The following is a 12022-nucleotide window of genomic DNA, read 5'->3' as shown; positions in this document are numbered from 1 at the left end:
AAAAAATTTAATTCCTGGAACAGAATCCCTGCATAAAATTAGAGGTTTTACAGGGAAGGGCAATCAACATTATGCCATGAAATTGCTACTCGTGGGATTATTACACATCTATGGAAATAGTAGGCTAATAAATGGAGCATATTTCTAGGAAGCTTCCGAGAAATCTTCTGGCGCACGTTATCTCATTTCTTAGAGACATTTATTAGTCTGGGGGAGATTAAAGATCCTACGCCCAGCAGCACAGTTCTAGATCATACCGTATATCGGAAGTGCACCTTTATCCAGGAAAATACGGACACCGGACGAGGTTTCTGAACATCGATATAGGAAAGCGCAGACACAGAGATATATACGGACCATCACATCGAGCAGCAAACAAGTCTGCAGAAGAACATCGGCTGCCTCCAAGGTCTCACCAGTTTATCGGTTATGGTCAGGGACAGAGGTCCTAGTGGTTGGCAGCATTAAATTACAATAGTTTTTTTTTTGTCTTGTATTTATTGGATTTAACTATAAATATATATACCTTATTTTGCTGTTGGAATGAAACATAAGCTGGAGAATTAATAAAGGGCTCTCAGGCACTCACATGGCAGAATAAATCAGTATTAAAAAGCAGATAATGAGTACTATTCTGCCACCAGGATGCCGTCCCGAATAGCTTGTTCTAAAGGTAAGAGAATCCAGTTTTATCCGGCACACCTAGCGGGGCTTTGCGTATCACATTATACAAGGATTATGCTTGTGAGCCAAGAATAGGGATGTGTTGCCACATACCCTGTAACATACCCACCGGAGATTCTGCATAGAATATTGTGTCGCGCTCCGGCCCGCCATGCCACGCTAGCAGAATATAACTGGTGATGAACGTCACCTCTGATGTCTGCTGGTCTCTGGGTTTATTCACTAAAGCGGGAGCTTGGTAGAAAGTTGTTAGTTTCTTAATATTGAGTTTAGTATGCATTACCGGCAAGCTTCTCCTGCAATAAGGGCCGAGTTGAGTGATGGATTACGAAGTAAGTGGGGCCAGCTCAGCTCCTCGTGCAGAAGGACTTAGGTCTTCATAATGCTTTTGCCTTACTAGAAGACTCCCCTGCAACCCCTCCGACCAGCCGAGGCAGAGCGTTATCAGGGTAAGATCTCTACATATTTCTTAAGAGACTTTGTATCTACTCAATGGTACCCACATATAAAGCTATAAGTATGGCACGGCCCACATCACCACCTAGGCTGGTTTGTATGTTTTCCCTTTTAGTAAAAAGCGGCAGGAAAGAACGTTCTGTGAGAGCAGAAGCCAAGGGTACATCGAGATGCTGTACAACGGTACACATTAGAAAAAGAAAACACATTAAAAAAATAGGCTATTTAGTTTGACAATCCCCATTAAAAATGGAAAATCCAAGCAATTTTACTCACAGTGTACTAAACAGAAACAGTTAACCCTTTCTGTGTCTTATTAAAGCTGAGCGGTGTGGGTTTTGTGAGCACCTATCTGGCGAGCAGAGAAGGCATTGCGATGTATTGGTACAGGTCGCTGGAGATTATTAACACCCCAGTTTGTGTTTTGCTGGTAGTCATTTTGGAACCGCACCTCAGAGTCTTTGAAAAGTTCTTACAAATGTGAAGCAAAAAGATGCATCTTCCCCCTGGAGCCACAAACATGTTTCCATGATGCCTCCGGCGCGAGGAGTTATCCAAGTGTTTTGGCACATACCAGTGTCTCGCGCATGTAAAGCGGATGCTGCCCTAGATGAAGTCCTCTGCTTAGAGAAGCCCGCATGTTAAATATTGCTTCCCTCTACAGTACTAAGAATAGAGAGAACCATCTAGCCATCTGACCACAAGTTAGAGCGAGCGGCCAGACGAGAGATGACGAGCCGCTGGTCTGTGTTACGGACATGTCTGTAGTGCAGACTTGGCTTCATAGGAATGCCTGCAATGGCACAAATAATATGTTTGCAGGGTTCACAGTGACGTCTCATTGGTGTGTGGCCTCGAGTTCTCTTCCTCTAGTAAAGCTATTCTCTGCTTCAGCATCCGTACTTGTGTCTCATGGCGCTCCACCATGGCCATCATCTGGGACTCTAGCTTCTTCAGCTTGTTCTGGTGCTTCTTCTTGGCTTTTTCATAAGCTGCAACAAGGTTACTGTCCACAGATAAAGTATAATCATTAGTACACCGCCAGCACTTTGCATATTTCCTAATACTGACTGGCATCAGCTGCCATGGACTGCTAAGTGTGATGGGAGCAGAACAAGATTTCAATCCCTTGACAGTAAGAGGAGGGCTGGTTATCAGAATGGTGAGCTGGTCCCCCAATGTGACTCACCGGCAGTGTAACGTGACTTATTTCATCAATACACAGGACCGATGTCAATAAGTATATATACGGTGACAGTGCCAGTAGAGGGTTAATATAATATAATAGAAATTCAGCATAGTCTCTCCTATGGCCCTGAATACCCATATGAGGTAGTGCTGAATGGGCTTAGCTGAAGCTGACAGTGCTCAGCCTGGGTTTAAGTGAAAAATCAATTTTTACAGTGAAAAATCCAGGCATAAATAAACCACTAAATGAATGCATGATGGACATAATATACAAAGCAAAGCAGTTCCACTACAGCACGATCCACAACATGGGAATAGAAAAGCAATGGTACGGACTACCCCTTTACCTGTTAGCTCGTTTTAAATCATTGACAAACTCTGCAGATTGCTGGTGCCGCACTTCACTGCTCTTGGTGAGTCTTTCTAAGGCGCTCACCAACTCCTGAGCACGAGACTTAAGCTTCTTCTCCCTGTAACAAGAGCAGATGGGGTCAGGGTACATCACGCACGTATACACGCACGTATACACGCACGTTGAGAAGTTTGGGGTCACATGGAAAACAAGGACTTTCTAACTGTGATAACGCAATTGGCTAAAGGTTTATTTGATGATCAATAAGCCTCTTAAACTTGGATTAGAGAACACAACATGCCATTGGAACACAGGAGTGATGGGAGTGATAAAATATGAAAATATTCCAGTAAAAATTGGTGGTTCAACCTCACTCATTGCTATCAGGTGTATAAACCAAGCACATAGGCAGCCATTCCTATAGCAAACATTGGCAGTAGAAGGGGTGATACTGCAGAGCTCGGTGACTTTACACTTGGCGGTGTCATTGGATGCCACCTTTACCACAAGTCAGTTCATGAACTTTCTGCCGTGCTCCATGTGAAGTGGAAGCATTTAGGAGTAACAGCTCAGGCATGAAGTGGTAGACCACCCACACTCGCAGTGGGGCTCCTGAGTGTATATAGAGTGTAAAGACCGCTCACTACAGAGTTCCAAACTGCCTCTGGAAGCAATATCAGCACAAGTGCTGTGCGTCCGGAGCTTCATGAAATGGGTTTCCATGGCTGAGCAGCTGAACGCATTTCGAAGAACACTAAGTGCAATGCCAAGCGTCGGCTGCAGTGGTGTAAAGCACATCGCAACTGGACTTGTGTTCTCTGGAGTGATTAATCATGCTTCAATACCTAAAAGTCTGATGGAACAATCCGGATTTCACAGATTCCAGAAGAATTCTGTCTACCGTACTGCATAGTGGCTACTGTAGAGTTTGATGGAGGGGGGATAACAGTCTGTGGCTGTTTTTATGGGTTTGGGCCCCTCAGTTCCAGTGAAGGGTAATGTTAATGCTTCAGCATACAAAGACATTTAAGACAACTTTATGCTTTCAGCTTTCCAGCACCAGTTTTGGGAAGGACCTTCGGGCCCTGTGCACAAAATAAGGTCCATAAAGACACGGTTTGATGAGTTTGGTGCGGAGGAACTCGAGTGGCCTGCAGAGCCCTGACCTCAACCCCACTGAGATGAATTAGAATGCAGAATGTGAGCCAGACCTACTTCTGCAACCGTCAGAGCCTGGCCTCACCAGTGACTGAATAGACACAAATTCCCACAAACACTGTCTCGACTCTCTCCTCTACAGTGTATCCTAAATGCCGCTGCTAGGCTCATCTTCCTTGCACGTCGCTCCTCTTCTGCTTCCCCCACTCTGTGAAACCCTCCACTGGCTCCCGATTACCTTTAGAATTAAATTTAAGATCCTGGTACTGACATATAAGGCCATCCACAATACTGCTCCTCCGTACATTTCTGACCTCATTAGCAAATACTCCCCTACTCAATCCCTACGTTCTTCCCATGGGCTAAGGCTCTCCTCCTTACTCATCACCTCTTCCTTTTCCCGTCTACAAGATTTCACTCGAGCTGCCCCATATCTCTGGAATCTACTGCCAAGGAACCTTCAGAATTCACCCTCCCTCCCGACATTCAAGAAACATCTAAAAACCCACTTCTTCAGAGAAGCATACCATCTTAGCTGCTAGAACATCCTTGTCATCGATACTCCCACCACACTACCTCTCACCCTTTCTCTATGTCTTATGTTTATCACCCCATTTTCCCTCTAGATTGTAAGCTTGCGAGCCGGGCTCTCTCCACCAAATGTATCGGTTTGTCTTAGTCTGTCAATTCTTGTCTTGTCATATCCCTTGAATTTATGTATTGTATTAAGCGCTGTGTAAACTTTTGGCGCTATATAAATAAAAGATAATAATAATAATAATAATAATAATAAAATACACTCTAAAATCTTGTGGAAAGCCTTCCCAGAGGAGTGGGGCCATCATAGGTCCAAGTAGGGGGGTTCATATTAATGCCCATGGTTTTGGAATGTGAACAGGTGTGATGGTCGGGTGTCCACATACTTTGGTCATATAGTGCATGTACTGTAAGAGGCGCTGTGTAGATTGTTGACGCTTTAGAAAAGATAATAACGTGGAAGGGTGTACTTCATATCTTTGGCCAGTAAGTGGCAGTATATCCTCGGTTAATAATGCACCAGCATTGCCTTTAAGCAGTTTGCAGGGGGGGGGGTTATTGCATATTACTTCTATTTATCAAAAGTAAATAAAAAAAAAAACACATGACGGAGGTGTAAGATAGCAGACCCGCTGATAATTAGGATTATTTTAGTTCTTTTTTCACATGTGATTGGTCTGGTATGTCATGCTATCTCAGGCTGCCCAGGAAGACAGTGTCTGGTTCCGCTAATAAACAACCAAGAATATTCAAGAAAAAAAAATACACAAAGCTCCATAGTAAACAATCCTAATGAATTTGTGGAAGGAAAGGAAAAAACATTCTGCTGTTGCAATAAATGAAGCAGTCCGACATAGGCCGCTGGAGGAATCAGGAGCGAGTCCTAAAAAATAACAAATCAAAATGCAGCCCAACGCCAACATATACAAAAGGTGCCAAAGGATTTATTGAAATCTGCATTCAAACACTAAAAATGGGGACTGACTCCAAAAACACGACACAACACGGTTTTAGGCACCTAGTGCTTTTGACTTTATCAGACTGTAGGTAGACTTTATCTACATATATTATAAATACAGCTCTCAGGGTGAAGAGAGAGGAGCATATACCGGGAATCTGTATATTGGACAAACCCACCCGACAGCGAGCAGGTACTAACACGTGTGACAGCCTGATCCATATAAAAATATTTATATACACACACACACACACACACAGTATATATTGCAAGCTTTCAGAAATATCAGATAGATTTTGAGAAGAGAAGCTTCCAGCCGTATCTACAGAAATGCTAAGAAGTAACCGAAGAACATATTGCGTTTGCAGAAAAGAAATTCCAAATCTTATTGGGCAGATTAATATTTTTTTCAGAATTCCTGGCTACTGTTGCATATTTCCGTAGTGACCTAATGCACCAAGGCAGTCATTTCCCTTATCTGTTGACAGATTCGGTGCTCTTGAATGCTGTCTTCTCAGAATAATGAATGGCGTCGTTATGCTCCTTGCCACCTGGACTTATGGAAACTAGCCAAGCATTCCAAGCCTGGCCACAGACTGGTGACATCTTACAGCTATTACATCATCAGCCTAAATTTAAATATCTGTTTGACTTCCTGCAGAGTAAAACCAATGGATCAGATGTCAGCATCTCACTTGAGACAGCCATTTTTTGCTGATTAGATGACCTCATGCACTTAATACACAGATAATACACAGATAATATCTCTGTGAAGATGGTTTCTGATTTCGGCCTGGTTCTCGTGGTGTCTAATTACACAGCTGCCTTCAGCACAGACATGAAGACGTGGAAGAAGGAAAGCTTTTAGCCCAAAACATTAAATAATTCCCCACCAAGTGCAATTAATACAAGCGTGCTCACCTTCTGAGTGCACCAGTGAGTTCCGAGGCGAGTTCACTGTCGTTGTAGGTTCTTAGGTCTGACAAAGACAAGGCCGATCCTTCAGTAGAATCCTACGATACAAGACAGGATCGATCAGCCCAACAAGTTTTAACATAAATATGTCGTAAGCACAAACATTTATTCTATTAATTCATCTGCCCTTTTCCCCTGCCGAACCCCCCCCCCCGGTATCCAGAAATGGCTGGGAGGAGGATCACCCGTGTGCATGCGCTGAAAGAACCACCATTAACTTAATAAAGTACTTTCCTTCTCCTTACTGGCTGGTGAAAAACAACAGAGCTCTGGAACTGCAGCTTCTCCTAAAAACTTTTTTTTCTCCAGCTTTACTGGAATCGGATGTTAAATTCCCTTTTAGCTCCATATTTTGACTGAATCGACACTGGATAGTAATAGTGCTAATGCCGTGATTTATGGCTAGCGACAGAAAAGACTGCTTTCATGAATCACATTACCATATCTATGACATTATATAGACCATAACAAAATGATGGGTCCGTCCTAACAAAGCAGACGTGGTAATACATTCAATATAAAATGCAAACAAATACAAAGAAAGCCTACATTAAAGGGGATTGATCATTCAGCTTATTATATCAAAGGGAATATATATAATGTAATACATTATAGAACACAAGAAAATAAAACATTTCAAAAGTCCTCTATTATCAATGTGGATAATTTGACTGAACAGAAAGGGCAGGCCGGCACATTGACTGCTTTTACATCAGTTATGGAAATGAATCCTCCTCTTGAAGTCGGATAACAATACTTACAAGCAATATTTTTTCATTAAACCTAAACATAATGCATTTCTTCAACTGTGATTAGTGTTCACAGCGTACAGTTGGAGCCAGAGAATTCACTGTTCATTATGAAATGTCACGTTTCAGTCTACCAGCAGTGTGGGGGGGGGGGACAAAACCCCCAAACAGACACCATTTCTCTAATGTCTACGGGCACGTTTTATTTATCTGCTTTAAGTCTATATGTGTGTCTATAATCCCTGGATGTAACCACTGTAGCATTACATGCTGTGGTTTCACTGAGATGTTTGCTACTACTGCAGACGTGAGACGAAACGTTGCGTGGTACCAGCTGCATGTTACTGAGCAGGCCTGTGCATCGGTAAATGCTGTAGAGCAGCCAAATAAAAAGCTGCTAACCTTTCCCAGCTTGTCTTTGCCGCTACTGCTGGTGGAGCTGATGGACCTCATGCGCTGCTCCTTCTGCTCTTCAACTTCGGACTTGAGGTGCTCAATGTGCACCAGATACGCCTGTTCCTGGGCATCTCGTGTGCTCAGCTTCAGCTCAAGGGCTTTCTTCTCCTTCTCCAGAAGGTACAGCTGGGCCTTGAGTTCAGCCATCTCCTCCTGAAACAGAAAGATTGTCGTGTTTATACATTAAGAAGGGAAAAAACCCATACTTAGGAGAAATTAAACCAAAAAGTGTCTCCAACAGTCACAATTGTAATGCTTCAGTCTTGATGACCTCCCCACTTGCAGGTATAAGGTCTCCTGTGTAGTAAGGTATGATTTTTGCTAAGGAGCCCAATAAAAATATACATGTGTGTTTGTATGGGAAGGACATTTTTCCTTTAAATTTAAGCTTTGCCAAAGGGATTGGGCTGGTAGCACCCTTCAGAAAAGCGGCCTTATTTTTATTCTTATACCGATGTTCCTGTGGTTGTGGATGCTAACAGTTAATGGTCGGTGTCCCTAACAATATGTTCTCTATTTACGTCGAGTGACACTGATGCTTCAGCATTAAATGGAAGCAGCACAAGTATTTTGTGCATCTGGATCACTCTCCGTGCAGCATCTGGATCCCCCTGCCCTGGACACGTCAGCATTTTCTGCGGTTTTGTATTATTTATTGTTTTTATCCGCTGAATTACTTGCCGTTCTCAGAAGATGAAGAGGAAGCATTTATTCAAAACCATTGAGCAAACATCACTGGCAGAATGTGCTTAAAACGTAGATATATTGGAAAAGGAAGACTCTCTAAACAAACAAGATAAAGAGCTGCTTTTAAGTGGATCACAAGCGCTGTGATTTATATCCGCCGCTAAAGAAAAGGATCAGCAACGTCCCGCTGTGCAAAGCCCTAGCAGAGTTCAACGCTATTATGTAAAGAGCGGACAGCGATTTGTAAGGATAAAGCCAAGTGTAATCATCTGTATATTTTTACATATATGAGGAGGATACACTCGTCCAGATGTCGGCGGCAACCACCACCAGCTGCAGGCTGTGAATACACTACCGTCGGCACTGGTGGCAGGCTGTGGCAAAGCCAGTGTAACCTAATCAACCTCCTATCCTGAAGTTTTCTTCTCCTCACCCACCGTTTTAAAGGTTGCTTGAACCAATCATCAGCAACGTAACAATAACGCTAAGTATATACGCTCTGTCCTTTTAGTAAGGGGTACTTGGATTTTGCAAATAGTGAGCATGGGCTCAGTGTTTAGGAGCTGCTGGTTCACATTAAACCAAGATTCACAGCGCTTTAACTTCTGACTCTGAAGATGGCCGAAAAGAGACCCCAACACCCGACAGGACATGGCTACCGCTCCAGACATGACATGGAGAATACTCTGAATTCCTCTGTCTTACTTTTTCTAAACGTCTAGGATGAAGCGCCATCGGTATGTATCTGCAGATGTATATGTATTAAACCCACTGAGTTCCCAGGTATGACAATTAGATGTTCTCAAAGTACCAAGATAGAAGAGCTGTCAGCACTCAGCATTCTGCGCCGTGACCCCACATGGGCAGAGGCAGCGCTATCACATACACAGATGAAGAAGCTGTGTGGGGCCCCTACTGGTATAAGGGACCCCCTTCAGATGATGTATGAGGAGCAAGAGATATTTATAAAACTATATTGTTTCCTTTTTTCTCTCAAACATTCTTGGGATCATAGGGATTGTGTTCCTAGATTTAAAAACCATTATCTTTGGTGGATAATGAAGATGGACCCACAAGTATGAATTATATGAAGCATGACATTAAGGACTTCTTATATGGAGTAAAAAAAAACAAAGAATTGAATCGTGTTACTGGATACTGCCTTATGGGCCTGACCAGCATATCTTCCTATGCAAGGCTTTTAAATCTACAAATGTATGTAAAATAGAGTATCTTTTTCAAATGCAACATTAAATACAATTATTTTCTTCTGCCTACACAGCACGGAGAGCAGCTGCAACACCTTTACCTGCATGTTTATAATGGAGCCCCTACTCTACAAGGTGCAGCCATATTCCTATGGAGGTCCGCCAGTGAAAGGGGCCCCTGGAAGCCATGCTTTAGTAATGCTGGCAACTAACAGGGACCCCTGCCAACCAACCGTGAAGACTTGGTTCTTAATACGAACATATAGAGGTGCTTCTAAAATGAAAAAAAGATGAACGGCCCATTTGCAGCACATGGGTTAAGAGTGCAGCATTAGGATGTATGCTAGGCTGCTGCATCACAAGCGGTTTCATGTCCTAACACGCGTGTAAAGTGACAGCACAGCAGCGACAGGGCTCCTACCTTCATTGCCATCAGCTCTTGCATTAGGACCGCATTCTCCAGGTCTAGCCTCTGGTTGTCCCCACGAGGTTTGACATCGTAGCTCAGAGGATCAATATGGATGCTCTCCAGCTCCAGCATGGTGAGTTTAACCGCTGCTCGGTCATTCTTCAGCTGCTGGATATAATCCTTCAACCTCTGCTCATCCTCTTTTGAAAACTCCGTGTCACAGCTGCTGGCCGTGGAACTTGTCGTACTGCACAAAAGAAAGAATCAGACATAAAAATGCAGAAGGATTTATTAACGCCAACATCAAGACAGATGTGTTATTATGTGGAAGATGATACAACCGTGAAGTGGCGTTATTGGAAACAGCAAAGGAAAGTTAATCCTGCAAGAAGTACGGTAAATAAAGCAGACTTTTCTGTGTCTTTATGTATATAAAGTGCTGCTCAGCACTCCAGGCGTAGCACTCACACTCGAGAGGCTCGGAGCGTGGCATTGCATGGCTTAATGCTGGAGAAGTGCTGAATGGGTTCACTACTCTGAATGCTAAATGAACTGTTTAAGTTTTTATGGCTGTGAATACCCGGCTGTACGGCAGAGAGCGTTCACCGCGCGTCAGCGTTCCTCTCTGGACCGGTCAGGCTGTGAAACTAGGTCAGCGTCAGATGCAATGGTGAAAAGAAATAACAACCATGCTTTTAAGTTGGTCAAGACAAAATAATAACATCTGCTACATGGGTTCTGCCACTGAAATAGTTAACACCTCCAACGGGTATCATGCAAAATGTAACATGTTCCCAATTACGAAGGCATGCAGAGTGACTCGGGCTTCCCCACAGATGCCGTTTAAGCCCTCCTGACATAATGCTGGGAAGAAGAAAGCCCTGCTCGGCTCCAAGCTAGGCCGACAGCTCTCAATCTGTCAGTAAGAACAGCCAGGAGAACAGACTTAATGAAAGCCCTGGCCGCAGAAGAGGACTTCATCACGCGGTCCCCTAACTGCTGCACCCTTTCACTGCTGGATGGAGCACTGCAGGCTAAGCAGCTCATTGCTAGGAATATCATCAGAGCGGTTAAAGTTCCTGCGGGATCAGGGTTGTGTCTGCCGACTTCTCGCTCAGTCTGTACTTAGTGTTGTCAAAAACCCGGCCAAAGCTGTAGGCTCAGCTCCAGATCTTAATCTTATAGCTGTGTCTGCCTGCTACAGAGCGATGCTAAAATATGACATTGGCATAAATAAGCCGGCTTCTCTCCTCTAGAAGCGTCGGCCAAGATGAACAGTGCTTGAGGTGAGGATTTACAATAATGCTCTGTACAATACGTGTTTTTGTTTTTTTAACTTAGTTTATTGTCCCATTTTTTTGCAATTGATCTGCAATTTTGTTCGTACGTCCAAGGTCTTCAAAGTACTGTAAATATTTTTCGACTTTGCATTGATTATGTTCTTTTTATTCTGAATTGCCCTTTTATCCCTCGTTATCAGCTAGGAAGTACCAATGGGTTTTTTTTCGGAGTGGCTATGGGCATTTTAGAGGAACCGCCATTACAAGGATTTTTTAGATGGCTTCTTGACCATTCAATAAAAATAATTATTATTTCTTTTAAATACTTTCAAATTATACTAGAATAAAATGAAAGAAACTGAAATCTTTTACTCGTCTATGGATCTGGCTTATGAAATATTTTCACTCTGAGCCAATGACTTCTGGACAGTTTGCATTACCCATAACAAGTATGGTCACCATACCGACTCCGACGTCCACGGTATTGTGTCTTCTATGTCCTTGTGCCATTTATGATGATCACCTTTCTTTATCTGTAACTGTTTAGAAATGTTTTCTAAAGCCATTTAATGGACTGAGTAAGATTTTGTCCAAGAGAATAGGATACAGTGCTCAGAGAATTCTTCTTTTTTAAGCTTCACCCCCTGGTTAAACCTGCACTAAAGAACTGTGCAGAAAACATCTACTCTCCAGTCATGGTGCCTCGTTGACAAAAGATTATTTTTGTTTGCTGAAACTCTCTAAAAGCTGTTTTTTTACGCATCATAGCAGGAGAAATTAAACAATCCCTTGGAATGTTTCCAGCGAAAAAGAGGGGCTATAGATGAAAATTGATGAAAAGAAATTTTCCATTTGTCCGTCTGGGACACTAACATAGTAAATGAAACCCGTGGCGCTAGCGATCTTAATCAGTTAACCGTTTTAC

General features: G+C 43.0%; 1 protein-coding gene across 3 annotated transcripts in view; it reads right to left on the bottom strand.

Moving 5' to 3' along the window:
• Window positions 1-1168: 1168 nt before the first annotated feature.
• Window positions 1169-12022, bottom strand: part of MCC (MCC regulator of WNT signaling pathway) — a 123164-nt gene continuing 112310 nt past the window's right edge. For all 3 annotated transcript variants that reach the window (XM_053474289.1, XM_053474291.1, XM_053474292.1), the window contains 5 exons: window positions 9830-10064; window positions 7460-7666; window positions 6255-6346; window positions 2676-2798; window positions 1169-2146 (listed from right to left, as the gene is read on the bottom strand). In XM_053474289.1, the coding sequence (XP_053330264.1) occupies window positions 1966-2146; window positions 2676-2798; window positions 6255-6346; window positions 7460-7666; window positions 9830-10064 (838 nt within the window). In that variant the 3' untranslated portion in view covers window positions 1169-1965. The remainder of the gene's footprint in view (window positions 2147-2675; window positions 2799-6254; window positions 6347-7459; window positions 7667-9829; window positions 10065-12022) is intronic.

This window comes from Spea bombifrons, chromosome 1 (assembly GCF_027358695.1).
Source record: "Spea bombifrons isolate aSpeBom1 chromosome 1, aSpeBom1.2.pri, whole genome shotgun sequence".
NCBI classification, from domain to species: Eukaryota; Metazoa; Chordata; class Amphibia; order Anura; family Pelobatidae; genus Spea; species Spea bombifrons.
This window is presented reverse-complemented; position numbering and strand designations above follow the sequence as displayed.